The sequence below is a fragment of the Lissotriton vulgaris genome, chromosome 2_1 (genome assembly GCF_964263255.1).
Source record: "Lissotriton vulgaris chromosome 2_1, aLisVul1.2, whole genome shotgun sequence".
Classification (NCBI taxonomy): domain Eukaryota; kingdom Metazoa; phylum Chordata; class Amphibia; order Caudata; family Salamandridae; genus Lissotriton; species Lissotriton vulgaris.
In genome coordinates this window covers 706,550,284-706,567,654 of record NC_141687.1, presented here as the reverse complement: position 1 = coordinate 706,567,654, position 17,371 = coordinate 706,550,284, and the positions used below count along the sequence as shown (strand labels likewise).

The following is a 17,371-nucleotide window of genomic DNA, read 5'->3' as shown; positions in this document are numbered from 1 at the left end:
TAGGTCATGTACAGTGTTATCACAATCTTTTTGGAGTTAACTTATGGGGTACATATCAGCCGCAACATTTCTTTTTTTAAGTGTCTGCCAGACACTATGGCTATACATGTAGGAGGAGGGAGCGTAAAATGCACTCATGACAAAGTTAACTAATGTCAGTGAGCATTACTCAATATAATCAAGCTTACTAACAGCTATGGGTTTTAATATTGTAGAGACTCCCTGTATATCTAGACCAGATAAGGATGTTACATACCCTATAAGCATCTGTACTTGGCATGTAGTGTTGTAGATTCAAATGCTGTGCACAAGTCTGCCTTCTAGTGTTGAGCTCAGATGTTTAAGTGTTTCTTCTAAGAAGTTGTTGGAGTCACAAGGTTGTGCAACTCCTGTTGCTCACAGGCACAGACTCCACTGTTCGACTGCTTTGCCGCAGGTGAGAATAGAGTTGTGGTAAGCATTAGTAATGTGATGTCCATGCAAGTAATGTGAATTAATGTAAATAAACTGACCTACCCAGGCTTCAGGGAGGCCACATGAAAATAGAAAGCACTGCATGTCAAGAACAGACGCTTACAGAGTAAGTAATTCGTTCACAGCCTGTGAGGTAGATACACATGCTGTGCATAGACTGTAAAGCAATCCCTCTCCTGAAGCGGAGGCCAGCATGTGAGGGTTGCAGTTGTTTGAAAGAGTCCGTAGTATCGCTCGCCTGCAAGTCAGCAAGGAGAATATTGCCTAAAAAGGTCATAGAAGCCCCTGTTTCACAAGGAGGAGCTTCAGGGCTAACAGGTGACGTTGGCTTTAGCGTAAAAAGTTTAGATACATTTTACAATATTTAGGAAGCTGGGTTTCTGTTGCAGTAAGCCCCTCCCCAGACTACTGATGCACTTTGACTATGTGCCCTGGGATTTTTTTGTTGCCATATTTATTAGGGTGGGGCAGCTGCCCAATATGGGCATGCCAATGTGCTCCCACTCCCAAAATTCTAGTCCCCCCCCCCCCTTTCTCCCGGGGGGAATATAGGGGCACTTAGCAAAAAAAAGGGTAATTTTTCACTAGGCCTACCCACACAAGTGGGGTACCATTTTTCTCAGACGACTTTGGGGAAAGCAGGGTGGGTGGAATTTTGGGGATCCACAGATTCCAAAACCTTCCACCACAGAAATTAGGAAAAATTGTTTTTGGGGACACATTAAGGTTTGCAAGGGATTATGGGTAACAGAACCTGGTGAGAGCCAGTCAAGTCACCCCATCCTGGATGCCCCTGGGTATCTAGTTTTTGAAATGTATAGGTTTGGTAGGTTTTCCTAGGTGCAGGCAGAGCTAGGGTTGCTAGGGTTCAAAAACTACAGCTAGACAATTGTCCCTTTGCATTGTGAAAATGTGGTGTCCACGTTGCGTTTTGAGCCGTTTCCGGTCGTGGGCACAAGGCCTACTCACACAAGTGAGGTACCATTTTTATTGGGAGACAGTAACAAAATTGTAGAGCAACTGTTATTACCTATTGATCGATGAATTTCTGCCTTCCAAATGTCCCAGAAAAATGGCAAAACTTCAAAACTCCACAAACCCTGGGTACCTTTACAATCTCCATGATGTTGGAAAAAAATAAAAAAGACGCAAATTTGGCGTGGGTATCTTATGTGGTCAAAGAGTTACACGGGCCTAAGTGCAAACTACCCCAAATAGCCATAAAAAGGCTTAGTACAGGAGGGACGGGGGGGGGGGGGGGGGGTTGTCTAGCAGCGAAGGGGTTAAAACATCGTACCACTGATGTAAACAAAATTGCAAAAATGCGCCACTAGTGCTGTATTTTAAAACATCACACCACTGTTTAACCAAAAGAATGCAGCTTTGCTGCTATTGCTACTAAAAGTATATGTGAAACAGGAAAACATGGCACACCCAGCAAAATCTCGTCTGAGTGGGCGAGGAAAAACAGACAGGGAGGGAAAAAAGAAACCTCACTTCCAGTAAGAATGCGAGCGTTTATGATGCATGCCAATAAAATGCATAGGAAAGCATGGTTGGAGCTTCCACCTCACTTCCAAAGAAGCCCGACAGAAAACCAACAACAATAGATCGCTAGTGAACAGCGCATGCGCTGCAACGCTCGGCGAGACCTAAAAAACAAACTGTAATCATCCAATCCAAACACTAGATGGACGTAAGCACAAAATGTGCATCTAGAGCCCATGCCTCGAACAGATAGTTCTCTTCCAGAGCAAGGGTTTACTTAGTTAGGCTTCATGCTACTACCTATCTGCTCAACAACTCAAATTTGCTCCCTCACACTTGTTAGTAATTTGTAATATTTGCCACTACGTCATAACATTCTGCCACAGTTTGACAAATATTAACCATCTTTACTTTGCTACAGCAGAGCAAGAGCCCCTGCAAGCTTTACCTGGCATTTGTCCAAACATATCAGCAAGTCCTCCAAGTGGATCCCTGTCAAGTTTCAACCTTGGTGGCATGAACGGTCCTCCCTCCAGAAAGAAGTCACTTCGCATCCCTTGACTCATAGGAGCAGGAATAAAGACTCCAAGATCCTGAAAACAATAGGTCTTGTGTTTACAAGGCATCAAGAAAGGTAGGAAAAATCTACAAGAGCTCAATTCAAAGAGTAGAAGGCTGGCAAATAAAGGAATAGGAGAATAGACCTGTGGTACAGAGAAAAACAAATCTTAGGCTTTTTTCAGCATTTTTTTTTACCCCAATGCCCAACATTTTAAATCTTGGGATTTAATTATACTAGTCCGTTTATTAGGGAAAATTTAAAGTTTAACATTTTTGCATTTAGGATTGCAGTTCCAAAGCTTTGGTTTATGAAGAAAGGCTTGCGTTTATGCCCACTGGTGTCCTCAAACGCTAAATACAATACATTGGTTACAGAAAGTATGTTCTAATCTGCGTGAATGGCCTTCAAGGGCATCACACTCATCTCACAGAAAAAGATCCAAGCTCTTAATCAAGTAGATGAGTGCACTGAAATCTACCCTCTGAGGACCCCCATCACTCAAATTGCTTTTGAGGGCAGAATTACATCGCATAGAGCTTAAAGCCGAACTGCACAGAGTAAAATTATGTAGTCTATTCCTCAATATGTGCCCCAGCCTCTGTGAGAGATGGGGAGACACTGCATATTGAATGGACCCTACCAGACAGGACTGTGCAACTGCAGCATAGGTATAAGAGGATGTGTCCTCAGAGTCTAGGGATGCAGCCTTCTAGCTGCAAGAACCTGAAATAGGGAAAACATCTTGAACTTCTCCTTGCAAAGATTAAAGGTAAATAAACGCTCAAGGGCTAGGATCAGACAATGGTCATAGTCCTTGCGGGACCATAAGTACACATTGTAGCATCCCAGCAATTCCTTCTCTGGATCAAACTACTACTTTCTGCAGCATGATCTGCTGAAGATGGTCTTCTGAAGGATAGGGCAGATTATCCATCTACAATCTTACAGATCCATTGCTCCGATGATATAGGCTTAAAGGACTGTCCTCCCACAGGCCACTTCTAGAGCATGGGAGTCGAGCAAGCATTCAGGAGTTACTTTTAGCAAACTAGCACCCTCAAAGTTGCTCTGAGGTGAAGCTAAACTCCCAGTGCCACATTCATGCAGTTTGAATACCAACGGCGGCAGGGGCTCATAACGGTCAAGCAAAGAGGTTTGCCACATGAACATCTGGATCCACTGTCAATCTAGGTCACAGGGACACTGGCCCAGCTGTAGGCCCTGACAGTATGTGTTAATGGGCATAAAAGTGCATACAGTAGCCAGTGCTGACCCACTGTGGCACTACAGGACCCAGGTGAGCTAGTTGGGTGCACGATCCACCCAAAGCAGGAGAGGCGCTTATGGTTCCAGAGCAGAGACAATTAGCCCAATTAGCATTTATCTGTGCATGTATGGCACACGTGTGCATGCATGAGTTTTCCTCCCTGGAAGCAAAGCCTGGTTCCAAGGACCATCAAAAGTATTTGCTACCACTCATAATTGGTGTCTGACAATTGTGCCAGTGGCAAAATGGTCACTAATGAAATTTCTTTTTGTATAGTCACCAAGTTAGACGGATGCTGCTAGTTTTGCCACCCATGAACGGAGGCCTGCTAACTAGACCTCAGTATCCGCGCCGAACCCAAAACGTGATTGTATAAACAAAGAAGAACACTGGGTATGAGGCAATAACGACTGCACCTATCAGTAATATGGTTTGAGTGATACCAAAATCAGGGTGCTAGGGACCTGAAGCTCAATACCCTTAAGCTTCCAAGGGAAAATCCCACAGTTTAAAATAAAATACAATAATCCAGCACTCCACCCAAACAAAGGTTATTAATGAGCAAAATATCACAAATTATAATCCATTCAGCAGGTCTCTATATAAATGTTCTTTATCCAAATTCTTCTTGAGAATCACACGGCCGTAGCCAACGTGTTTCGTCCATAAGGACTTCTTCAGGGCGAAAAAAGTATTTGGTATCACAGGGGCGGGGGTTGGCGCGACGGGGGTCCACGCGCGGCGCTAAGGACATGCTCGGTTCGTCATGCATCACGGTGGCCGTGGGCTGATGCCGAGCTAGTCAAGGCCTCGCCCGCTCAATGGAAGGCCCAGCATGAGCTAGTCATCAGCATGCAAGGTGTTAACCTCTTCTCATAGCGTATCATTTCCTTTGTTATGTAGCTACCTATAAAAAATTGCCTATTGGTTTCAAAATTGTCCTCCCTGTTTACTACCAGTCTAGACTTGGTAGACGCTCACAATAATCGTATTCTAACCGATCCTCCAGTCTTTTACTCAAAGTGGCCCGTCGACAGTTCTTTGAAAAGGAGATGCGACGTGAGAATACGGCATCCAGTATATAAAGTGAGATGGGCTAACGCCCAATATACTTTATTGGGAGCGCACATATTTTAAATTCCCAGAATACAGGGAGAAGAATTTTTAGAAAATACTGAGGTTATAAGTGGCCACTTTGAGTAAAAGACCGGAGGATCGGTTAGAATACTATTATTGTGAGCGTCTACCAAGTCTAGAATGCCAGTAAGCAGGGAGGACAATTTTGAAACCGATACGCACTGTTTTATAGGTTGCTACATAACAAAGAAAATTGTACGCTATGAGAAGGTTAAAGGACCAGTCAGTAATACCGAATACTTTAGTTCACCCGGAAGAAGTACTTCTGGGCGAAACACGTTGGCTACGGTTGTGTGATTCTCAAGAAGACTTTGAATAAAGAACATTTATATGAAGACCTGCTGAATGGATTATGATTTCTGTGATATTTTGCTCATTAAGAACCTTTGTTGGAGTGGAGTGCTGGATTATTGTATTTTATTCCTAAACGTGTATGCTACAATGGCTAAACACAATTGGCTTAGGCTAACAAAGCTCCTAGTATATGGTATCCAGGGCATGCAAGTTAGTCACTCCAGGTATTGCAGAACTGGTTTTGCCACCCTTGGTTTGACACAGGGAAACAAATCTTCCAGTCTGCCACTCATACTGGAAGTGCAGTTTTAAACAGATTGCCAATTGAAGCACAGTCACAGCCAAGCCTCTACGTTAATATGTGCAACCGAACGCTACAGAACCCCAAGGAAAGCTAGAGCATATTTTACAGGCTGAACATGCATTTTAGTTATTCTAGCAGTAAAAACGCAAATCTTATTTTACTGTGAAATGACTTTGTTGCCCCTTTGGCAGCACAGGGTGACAGACTCCTCAGCTTCACTTGGGAGAGGGACAGCACCACTGTTTAGGCGGACTAGCCGCCATCCAGGGAGGGGAAACTTGCGGTTTAACTTTTTGCATGGGCATGTAAACCTGCCTGGTAGCAATCAGTCTAGTCTATGGAGCTCTGAACACAGAGGTGTTACAGCATGTTGGGCGTGGGTTGAATAGTGCATCTTCGGCTAGCCATATGCCACACTTCCCAGGAAGTGGTCATCAGGGAGGGATACCTGGCATCCAGAACTCATACCTCGACTGGATTGGAAGAACCAAAGAGACTGTCGTGCAGCATCCAGTAACTGGCAAAGAAGTTGCACCAGTGTTTACTGCACCTGCTGAACCTGGGGGCTAGAAAGCAGGGAGCCTCCCTGCTGTTTCCTGCTCTTGGAGAAATCTCCAGAGTCTAGAAAAAGCCAAGAGACTCAAAGGGTCAGGTTGCTGACTACCTGTTCACAGCACAGGACCACAACCGCTGAGAAGCCTGCTGGGCAAAATGAATACCACAGAAGCTTAAAGATTGCCTCTGTGCAGCACCAGGGGCCAGGACCCAATTCTCAAAGTTGAACCAGAGTTCGCGGAGCCTGGGAGTGAGAGTGCAGACTGATACCCCAGAAACCACCCAGGGAAGGATTTGGCTGTGACAACGATACCGCGGAACTGTTAGCATAGAGGCGACTGGGATTCTGCCAGCATGGAGAGTGCTTTGAAGGGACATCTAACCTGTGACCAGAACCACCTCATCCAGTTTATGGACCTAGGAGTAGTCGCAGCAAGAACCCTTTCGAACACATCATAGCCACAGCATCCTTTGAGCATAATCAGACCCCTTCATCCCTGGCACCAGGACCACTTCCATAAGAAAGCGCTGCATAGGACAAAAGTGCCTGGAACAGACTGCTTTGCTGTTTTAACTTAACGAGGACCTTGCTCCCTACTGGAGATGGTCACCTAGAGTGATCTGAAGTGACTGCATTCCAACTTGCCCAATGGTTTTGGTGAAAAAGTTGATAAGTGCCAAATTTGTCAAATTTGGCCATGCTATTACTGGATTTTCTGCTCCTTGTAAATTCTACATTACCAGAACACCACTGGAAGTTTCACAAACAAACCAAAGCGTTTGTAAGGATTTGGCCATTATTACACAATCACATCATACAATGCACCCCATTACCACAGTCGCTCATCGCAGTGCAGCCTGGGAGACAGAATAGATGCTCAAAAGTTGCACAAGTGTGCAGGACCCTTGAGTCGTCTGAGAGCAGTTTGGTTGCCCAAAATAAGTTCTGACCAGAAGGGTGACTGCTGGTTTAGGTGTGCTCTTTGACCAGTAGTCCAGTGGTGACTCGACTTTCACTGGACCAAAGAGGACTTTGAGGTACGTCGACCCCTGTGGTCAGAGTCACACCATCAGGACCATGCAGTAACCCGTAGGAAGTCACCTGTTAACTGCACAGCATATTCAGCATTCTGTATCCCTTGCATCAGGACTACACCATAGAAGTCAATAGCACAGGACCACTCTGGAAATGGAATACAGACCGCTTTTCTTGCAGATGTAACAGTTTCTTCAAAACTTGTTGGTCGCTGGATTGGCTCCCCCCTAGAGTTTGTTGCCCAAAGTGCTTCTAAACTGCATCATCCGTACTGTAGCTTGGTGATAAAAAAAGGGGGGCCAAATCTGTTGAATTTGCCAATGCTTGTTTGTATTTAAGTAAGAGGTCTTGATTTAGTTTTTTAATAAGGCACGGGTCAAAATATAAAGGAATAGTATTCCAAGAATTTCCTGTAAAAAAAATCAGGAGGCGTAGGGAGAAGGGCGGACTCGCTGCCCCGGACCTTCAGGCTTATCAGCTATCTCATGCCAGGATGTTATTAAAAAACCCAGTTAACCATAGAGTGGGGTCTATTTATTTAATGTTGTTGAAGGCAGAAGGTGTGGGCCAGTCAAGCTTTCTCTTTAAATTCAGGGACCCCAAGTTTTCAAAAAAAATTAAGCTGAAAATCTTACGAGGTATGGCAAGAACCTGGGCCCAGATATCCAAGGCTATTAAAATAGGGTACTATGGAAGTAGGACACCTCTGTGGGACCTTCCAGAAAACCCTGCCTGGTTGGGGGGGGGGGGGGGGGCGTACTTGCCGTACCGATAAGAGAGGCGGGGTTGGAGGTTTGGGGTGATCTATTCGTTGAAGGGGACTTGCTTCCTTGGGACAGTTTAATAAAATTGGTCCAAATTTTTCCAGGCTTAAATATTTGCAAATTTCCAGCTGGTCTCGTGCATACTCTGTTACACTTCCGCGAGGAGGTAAATGTCCCTTGGGTGTGTATAGTTACCTTATAACCCTTCTAGCTGACAAACCTCCCGCCAAAAAGGAGATTTCAGTCTGGTATAATTTAATCTTGGAAGAAATGGATGGAGAATTCTTATTGCCGGATACGCTTTGGTCCTTGTTTGTCTCCAACCCTAATTTGCAAGATCTTTGGAGTGCATCATGTAGAATGATGTGTGACATCGTGAAACCTGCATGGTTATGCAGGAACCATATTTTTACCATCCACCGAGCGTATTAGTCACCACTTAGGCTTTCTAAATTCACACAGGGAAATGCGGTGGCCTGCGCGAGATGTGGGCTGTTGGCCGCTTCTGACATTCATATGTTTTATGAGTGCCCTCACTTATCCCGTTTTTGGGATGACATAAGTAAGACTTTCAGGATCTCTCGGCTCCAATATTGTCTTGAATCTTGCCTCAGTAATTTTTGGTCTTTTTGAAGGGGTTCCTTCTTCTGAGAGGAAGCTAATTTTTTATTCTATTCTGCTCGCCAGGAGGGAGATATGCAGGAAATGGAAAGCCTCTCTTCCTCCCTCTATTAATGATTGGTATGCTTCGGCCTTGCAGGTTTTTAAGTTGGACTTGGCCAGAGCAGGGAACCCAGAAAAAACATCTTTCTGGCATTTGCTGAAATGAGACCATCGAGTATCTTTTTTTTTCATCCAGGTCCAATAATTAAGCCATCGGTCCCATTATTGGGCAGAGCCACGTCTATATGCTCTCACCAGCATCTTGGCTGTACTCTAGTGACCTCCGTATGGTTTTATTCCAGCGATCGTTGTGGTTGAAGTTTAGTTGCTGAGGGACGAGGCCCACGCTCCATTACAGTTCCCACCAGTTGAAACAACTGAGGCAGCACAATGCTTGTAAACCTATAGATTGCTTATTTAGAACCTAGGTGGCAAATGAGGACAAAAAAAAAAAAGAAGTCTTGATTTATTGTACCTTGTAGAATACACATATCCAGAACCCTCAGGAGAATGTTTTCAGTTGTGTGTCAAATTCATTAAAAGCGAGCCCATGTTTATAAATGTATGTGCGATTTGAGTCCGGTTTTCTTCATTCAATTGTTTTGGTGTTTTTCCAATGTTTTGTACTAGTTCCTTTGTCGAAGTCTGACTGCTCGGAGCCACTGCTACCCAGGGGTGAGCTAAGGTTTGACAAACTAAGCTTAACTGGTCCCAAGGAGGTTTAGGAGTGCATTATACGGAAAGGCCTCGAACACACCATATAATACACTCCATTTCCTCCCATAAACCAATATGAGGAATAAGAAATGGCCTAAATTCCAAAAACATTTCAGTAGACAGTTGAATGAGGGCACATAATGCTTTGGCTGTTATTTCATTATTTAGGTGAAGGTACTTCATACATATGACCTTTTAAATTGCATTGCTGCCGGTACCCTACCCAAAATGCCTGATTGATCAGCTGTGGCAATTCAGCTTAGGGTTGTTATAATGCAACTTTTACTTGAATGAACAAACACCAGGAATAAAAGGAAACCCAGATGCTGCACTACCAAGTACAGGAAGAGTAACTAATTATGGCAACAGTTACAATAGGATATAAACGTTTGGAGTATCATTACTACAAAATACATGGTGGCTGCACTGGACTATTTACCCACATAATGTGGTAGTTTTTAAAACAAGACTCACTTTTGAAGCCTCTTGACGGACTTGATTGATAGTCTTTGGTCCATTGTCTATGAAAGCTTTTCGAGGAGTCCAACGATTTCCCCGCAACTCCACAGTATCCTGAAAAGAGTGTACATTGAATATCCATTTGCTGCCTTTCAAGTAAAGGGTTAAACATTGACAAACTAGCTTACCTGCAGCAGAAAGCGAATTCTTGCTGGCAATTCCTTACTGGACATCAAGGCGCGCATACGTGCAAAGTACTGATCCATTAAGGACTAGAAATGAGAAATCGTTGTTAATTCCAAGAACTTAATGTAGGCTAAAAGCATAAAATGAACATATGCAAAAAAAGCTGATCTGCAACGCATTCTGCAACAGTTTTAGCATTTGGTTAGTAGATTCTCAAATCGTTCAAAGCCACAGGTATTGCTATGAGCATGTGCTTTTAACAGACCAGAGAGCACTGCAATCGCAAAGGATAAGCATACGTAATGCGGCTCCGTAACTTTCTATATTCACTTTAAATCTATCAGTAGTACGTACCTTAGTTGAGCCTTCAGAGAACATAAGTCCACTTTTTACACAACCATAACGCCCTTCAAACTATGGAGATGTGAATTTCTCCGTGAGCAACGATTACAGTAAGAACAAATCAAAGTCTATTTTTAAAGTAGCTAAGGCTTGGTGGTGAAAAAAGTGCTTTACAAAGCCAGTGAAAGAAAATATTACTTAACCTAGAAGCATCTGTTCATAACTAATAGTTTACCGGTCTGTGTAGTTTTGCAGTTTAATGATCTTTCTGGATTCACTATGCTGTGCATTATGCCGCAGTCTTGTGGTTGGATCCGGATTCGTAGTCTTTTTTGGTGTTTTTTTTCGTAGCCCAGGTGGGAGTCAACGTCCCACCTTTGGTGTATTTCCGGCGACGTCGGCACGCTTCCTGCGGAAGCTCCCACTCCTGGGCGCCATCTTCGGATTCTTTTTTCTCTCGTGTTAGTCTTGTTACCGAAGCTATGGCAATGTTAAACTAAAGTTTTCACTGCATTAACCTTTAAGGCTTCTTTTCCAAGTATTGTCTTTGTTTCAACCACCTTATCTCTCCAGCCTCATCTTTCTGGCAGTGGTGGTTGGGTTCTCTAGTGAATCCAAAAAGATAAAGCTGCAAAACTACACCGACAGGTAAGAAACGATTAGTTTTGCAGCGTGAATCTTTCTGGATTCACTATGCTGTGCATAGACTTTGTAGAAGTTTCTCATGTTTGTGGCGGCTGGGTGGAAGATGAGCGTTGGTTATTGAATATGTGTTGAAGCACCCTTTGTCCGACTTGTGCTTCCTTGTTCATCTGTATATCCACACAGTAGTGCTTTGTGAACATGTGCCCATGTTGCCGCCAGGCATATGTCCTGAATTGGTGTGTTAGCTAGGAAAGCTATTGTAGCTCCTTTTTTCCTGGTAGAGTGGGCATGTGTCCCTTCTGTTTGTTCCTTGCCTGCCTGCTTGTGGCAGAACTGTATTGTTTGGGCGATCCATCGCACAATTGTTCCTTTAGTTACTGGTTTCCCCATAAAACTTAGCGAAGGACACAAAACTGCTTTGTTTTCCTGTGTTCCTTCATTCTCTCAATGTAGTGCATGACTGCCCTTCTGACGTTCAGAGTGTGCAGTGCCCTTTCAGCTCTTGTTGCTGGTTTTTGGAAGAAACTATCTGTATAGTTTAATTCAAGTGGAACCTTGACACCACCTTTGGCATGAAGTGTCGGTCCGTTCTCATCACCACCCCATCGCTGTGTATCTGTATGTAGGGTTCCTGTAGTGTTAGTGCCAGCAGTGCGCTCACTCAGTGAAGTGATTGCTACCAGGAAAGCTGTTTTCATGGTCAGCATTTCTAGGGAGGCCTTGTGAATCTGTTCGAAAGGTTTCTTCATGAGTTCCGTTAGTACTAGGTTAAGGTTCCATGCAGGTGGTGGCACCCTCTTCGGCGGTGCGATCCTCTTTGCTCCCTCCAGGAATCTCTTAACGACCTGTGACGTGAAGAAACTCTTGCACGTTTCTCCTCTCGTGTAAGTGACTATCGCTGCCAAGTGTAGCCTCAGTGAGGATGAGCACGGATTTTTGTTGAGCAGGTGCGCGAGGTACTTAAGCACTGTTGAGTCCTTTTTCATCTTATTGTGTAGCTTTTCCCTCCTGCATCACAGTGTAAATCTCTTCCATTTCGCTACGTAGCACTTCCGTGTGCTGGGTCTTCGTGCCTCCCCGAGTACCCTTAGGGTGCTTTCTGGCAGTTTCAAATGCGCAAACTATGTCCTCAGGAGCCACGCTACTAGGCTCAGGCTCTCTGGCTCCGGGTGCAGCACTTCTCAGTTTTGGATGGAGTAGGTCCTTTCTCCCAAATCTGTGGAGTGCACTCTGCGTCACCTACATGAACTGCGAGTACCATGTCTGCCTGGCCCACTGTGGTGCCACCAGTATCAGGGTCCTGTTGCTTGCTCTGCACTTGCTGAGTACCTTGTGTATCAGCGGTATCTGGGGAAAAGCGTAAGTAAATGTCCAGGACCAGTCTATCCATAGGGCATTCCCCAGGGAGCCCTCCCCGGGCTGTCTGGATGCAAAGTTTTAGCATTTTGCATTCTGCCGTGTTGCAAATAGGTCTACTGACGGTGTCCCCCACCTGTCGAAGAGCCTTCTCGTCTCTTGTGCATGGAGTTCCCACTCGTGGGATGCCGATGTCTTGTCTGCTGAGCCAGTCTGCTTCTACATAGACCTGCTAGCCATACATCTACCAGGAAAGGACAATCTTGTGTGGGATGGCCCATCTAAATATCTTCTGCGTTAGCTTCGAAAGTGGGGCCGATTGTGTCCCCCCCCTGCTTGTTGATGTAAAACATCGCTGTTGTGTTGTCTGGATCAACACACTCTGGTTGTACAGTTTTGTTTGGAAGGCCTTTATGGCTAAGAAAACGGTTCTCAACTTCAGGTAATTGATGTGTCGGGCCGCCTCTGCTTGTGTCCACAGGCCTCTTGGAGTTTCTCCATGTGAGCCCCCCATCCCCTCTGGGACGCGTCTGTGGTAATGGTCACTGTTGGCGTTGGTTGCGTCCGAGGCTTCCTCCTGGTTATGTTCCCCATGTTCCACTATGCCATCTCTTTCTGCACTGCGTGAGTTACAACCACTAGATCCTCCCAACAACCTGTAGCTTGTGACAATTGCTCCTGTAGCCATTCCTGGAAAGGTCTCATGTGGAGCCGCATGTTTGGAACTAGATTTATGCATGATGCCATCATGCCCATGATTTTGTTCGCTGTCCTCACTGTCCGAGCTTGCCCCTTCTGGTAGAGCCGAGTCTCCCTCACGAGCGCCATTGTTCTCTTCTCGCTGGGGAACACCTTGCTCTTTAAGGTGTCGATCTGTGCTCCCAGGAAGATTTTTATTTGTTCTGGTTCCAGGGAGGATTTTCCCTAGTGGATGGAGAATCCTAGGTTCATCAGTGTGCTGGTCACTTGCACGTTTTGTATGAGCTTGCTTTGATCAGCCAGTCGTCCAGGTAAGGGTACACTTGTATCCCTTCCCTTTGTAGGTGTGCTGCGACTGTTGCGAGGCACTTTGTGAATACCCTTGGTGCAGATTTGAGCCCGAAACGACAGGGTTGTGAACTGAGGTGTTTGTGGCCCCTGTTCATTGGGATGTGCAGGTAGGCATCTTTTAGGTCTATGGTGACCATGAAGTCTCCGCCTTGCAATTGAGGAAGTACCTCTTGTAGGGAGGTCATCTTGAACCTCTGCGTTCTTACCAACTTGTTTAAGACTCTTAGGTCCAGGATGAGTCTCATAGTTTCGTCCACCTTTGGATCCAGGAAGTATGTGTAGTATACGCCCTTGTTCCTTTCCCTGTAAGGTACTGGCTCTATGGCTTGTTTTTGCAGGAGCTCCTTTGCTTCCTCCTGAAGGAGCTCTAGGTCTTTCCTTGCTAGTGGCCTTTTTGGTTTCCTGTCCGTTGGCTTTCCCTCCAACTATGCAGTACCCTTACTGTATGATGTTGAGTACCCATTTGTCTGATGTTCCACTCTTCCACTCCCTGAAGAAGTGTTTCAGTCTTCCTCCCACTGGTCTTACATGTACGGAGGTGTCTAGTTCGTGTAACTCCTGTCCGATTAGTTTCTGCTCCACCCTGGGAGTTTTTGCTCGGGTGGACACATGGAGTTTTATTTAGTCACTTAGAGGCGGGCAGCTGTCCCCATTTTATGTCCACGTCCATTCTCTCTCCCGGGAAAGGACTGGCCTCTTGGTTGGTACTGCCAGGACTGTTTTTGCTGCCCCTGCTGTGTCTGGGTGTCTGCTTGGTGGGCTTGTTGGAACGCCTGGTGTGGTGTTCCTGGCTGGTTTCCTCCCCTCCAGTTAGGTCTTCGTGACGGGGTGCCCCTTTCAGTACCTCTGAACTGCAATGCCACCATGGATCTTGCAGTCTCGTTATCCTTCAGTTGGCTGAGTTTCTCGTCAACTGTGGCCCGAACAGTGTTTCTCCGTTGAACGGTGTGTTGAGGATGCTGTGCTGGACTTCTAGCTTGAAGCCCAAAATTCTGAGCCAGGCTTGTCTTCTCTCTGATGCCCATCATTAGCCTGCTGGAGGCGTCTGCTCTGTCCAGGGCAGTCTTGAGGCAAGAATTGGCTACATTCTTCTCCTCTTCGACAAGGTTTTCAGCTCTTTGCTTGAAATCCTGTGGCATGTTCTTTACTAACTCGCCCTGTTCTTCCAGGATCTGGTATTGGTGCCTGTTGAGCAGAGCATTGGAATTCGCCATGCGCCAGTGCATTGCGGCATTCCGTTCAATTCTTCTCCCCACCAGGACCATCCTCTTGCTTTCTTCGTCTGGAGGTGGCCCAGAAATGGTAGGCACATTGGCCCTCTTTCTTGCCGTGGCTGCGATGATTGAGTCTGCTGAGACCGGTCCCTGAATGTAGTGTGGGTCCTTGGAGGAATGTTTATACTTTTCTCCGACCTGGGCGTGATGGCTTTGCATGAAGCTGGTTCTTTGAAAGCCTCTTTTCCCTGTGCCATTACACTGTCGAGCATGGCCAGGAACTGGCTCCTTGTTGGTGTAGGGAGCAGTGTCTCGAGAAGGAAGTCTGCTTTCTGCTTTTCTTGGTCGAGTTTTACTTTGACAACTGCAGCTGCATTCCTGATGATTGTTGTAGACCCCGATGTCATCTGGCGGCGAGGGCCTCGAGGGGTACGTGTCGACTGCTTCCTCTGGGCCCTCGGTGTAGACGTCCTGCCAATCTATATCCTGAGTCTCCGAGGATGCAGACCAGAGGAGTGTCCTGCGATCGTCGTCTCCTTCCTGCTCGTAGTAGGAGGCGTCCTCTTCTTGGTCGAAGGTCTCAGCGCCCACCGACTGTCCTTCGATGTCGTAGTCCTCCTCCTCAGTTTCCTCGACCACCTGTAGCCTAGGTTTAGTCAGGATTGTGGATTCTTTCATCCTGGCGTCAAAGTCTTTTTCCGCTGCAGGATGTTTACCATCTCGGCCTCGAGACTGCTTTACTTTTTCTCCATTTTGGCCGCGTGGTCTGCGTCGAATGGATCGGCCGCTCTGTTCGGCGCAGAGTAGACTTTCATCGAAGGTTTCGGTGCCGAGCTGGCTCTCTGGTCCTTTGGTGGCACTGAAGGGCCCTTTGGGTCCTTTTCCCTCTGCGACGAACACTCCTTCTCGGGGGCGATTTTCGACGTCTTCTGTTGTTCTCCAGCTCTCGGCACCTGGGAGTCCTTCTCAGAGGATCAGCTGTGCCTTGGTCTAGCCGCGGACGCCTAACTTTTCGGCGTCGGCGCTTGAGGTCTTGCCCTCAATTTTGAGAGACTCTAGTCTCTTGGTGCCCTAGGGCAGGGGTTTCCAAACCAGTCCTGGAGGGCCGGATCCGTGCCAGATTTTTTGGATATCCCCATTGAGATACATGTAGTTATTTAAAAAAAATCTGGCATGGATCCGGCCCTCCAGAACCGGTTTGGAGACCTCTGCCCTATGGGCCGGAGAGTCTCCTACCTGCTTTGGAGTCTTCATAATATTGGTCTCTACGACCGTGTAGCCGTAGTGTTCGGCGGCGGTGTTGTCTTCGTTTGAGGATAGCCCCACGTCTCGAAGGGACGGTGGCTGTCCCTTGCCCTGCATGGTGGCGTTGGCTATCCATTGTCTCTCTCACTCTAAGAGTCTTCGGCGTGAAGGCGGAGCAGGCGTTGCAGTCCTCGCTCTCGTGGTCGACCGGTAGGCAAAGGTTGCAGACTGGGGGCTGGTCCTTCTGCGCGTACTTGTGGTGGTAGTTATGGCAGAATTTGAAAGGAGTGTTTTCCATCAGGGGGACCCCTGAGCTTGCATTCTCCGATGGACGTCAAAGTTCTTAAAGTTTTTCTTCTCCCTTGTCGTCCTCTTCGATGAAGTAGTCTACTGTAGTCTTCTCAATCTCTTTTCTTGCAAAAGTGCGTATTTTCTTTCTTCTTTCTCCAAAAATGTCTGGAGCCCTTTCGGGAACGATGCAGACCTAACCGCGGAAAAAAGAATCTGAAGATGGCGCCCAGGAGTGGGAGCTTCAGCAGGAAGCGTGCCGACGTCACCGGAAATACACCAAAGGTGGGACGTAGTCGCCCAGCTGGGCTAAGGGAAAAAAATAATAATAAATACTACGAATCCGGACCCAACAGCATAGTGAATCCAGAAAGATTCACACTGCAAAACGTGTACTGCTGTAGATTCAAAAGCTGTGTATTCCTGCTATCTAGTGTTCAGTTTAGAAGTGTGCAAGGTGATTTATTTGTAAAAAATGTAAAGTCACAGGATGCACTGCATCTCCTTCCTTAGCTAGCAAGGTTCCATCGGGTGAGTTCTATGGAGTGTCAAGCGAAGGTATTTTAGTGCACCTGTACACTGTAAAAATCGTATTAATAATAAGGTCTATAACTAAAGCCAGATGCTCGAGGAGGGTGGGCTCATGAAACTATAGCACAATATGCTACAACAGTTCCTGTAGATATGCATGCTCTGGACAGACAGAAAGCAGCACCTCCTACAAGCTGTGACTAGCGAGTGGATGATGTACATGTCTGAAATAAGGTCTTTAAGACTGGCCAACCTTGGATTGCTGTTTGGCTATTATCAAGGACAAGGGATTTGAGAGTTTGCAGCATTTACAGTATAATTAAGGATTGGTCTCGTAAATCGACCTGCTGCATAATCTGCAGATTTTAGCTAAAAAAAAAAAAAAGTTCCCTGCACAATAGGGTCAAAAGTTACAAAAAATGTGGAAACGGTGAAAGGCCTCTTAGTCATTTTTGGTCTTTATTGTATTTGGTTGTTAAACTGGTAGTAAGGAGGTTAATTTGCCCAAACTGACCATTTGTAAAAAATGAAATCATGAAGCAACACCATCACAAAATGTGTCGCATTATTCCACCGACATAAGGCAAACCTGCAGCATAATTTGGTCCTCTCATGCCAGATAATTCCAGTGGGCCAGGCTATGATCCCTACAATAGTGCTTAGCAGAAGTGTGAGGAGCTGACCAAGTAGCTGCTACACATATCCGCTGGTGGGATTTTTGCATGTACTTAGCACGACCTCAGAGCAACAGGGGATGTTCTTGGCTTCAAAATAGCAAGTTCAGATGCACTGGA

At 46.0% G+C, this 17,371-nt stretch overlaps 1 protein-coding gene across 2 annotated transcripts in view; it reads right to left on the bottom strand.

The window, feature by feature from the left end:
• EIF4G2 (eukaryotic translation initiation factor 4 gamma 2) overlaps positions 1-17,371 on the bottom strand; it is a 141,246-nt gene that overhangs the window by 62,990 nt on the left and 60,885 nt on the right. For both annotated transcript variants that reach the window (XM_086955950.1, XM_086955951.1), the window contains 3 exons: positions 9,909-9,992; positions 9,736-9,834; positions 2,411-2,555 (listed from right to left, as the gene is read on the bottom strand). In XM_086955950.1, the coding sequence (XP_086812076.1) occupies positions 2,411-2,555; positions 9,736-9,834; positions 9,909-9,992 (328 nt within the window). The remainder of the gene's footprint in view (positions 1-2,410; positions 2,556-9,735; positions 9,835-9,908; positions 9,993-17,371) is intronic.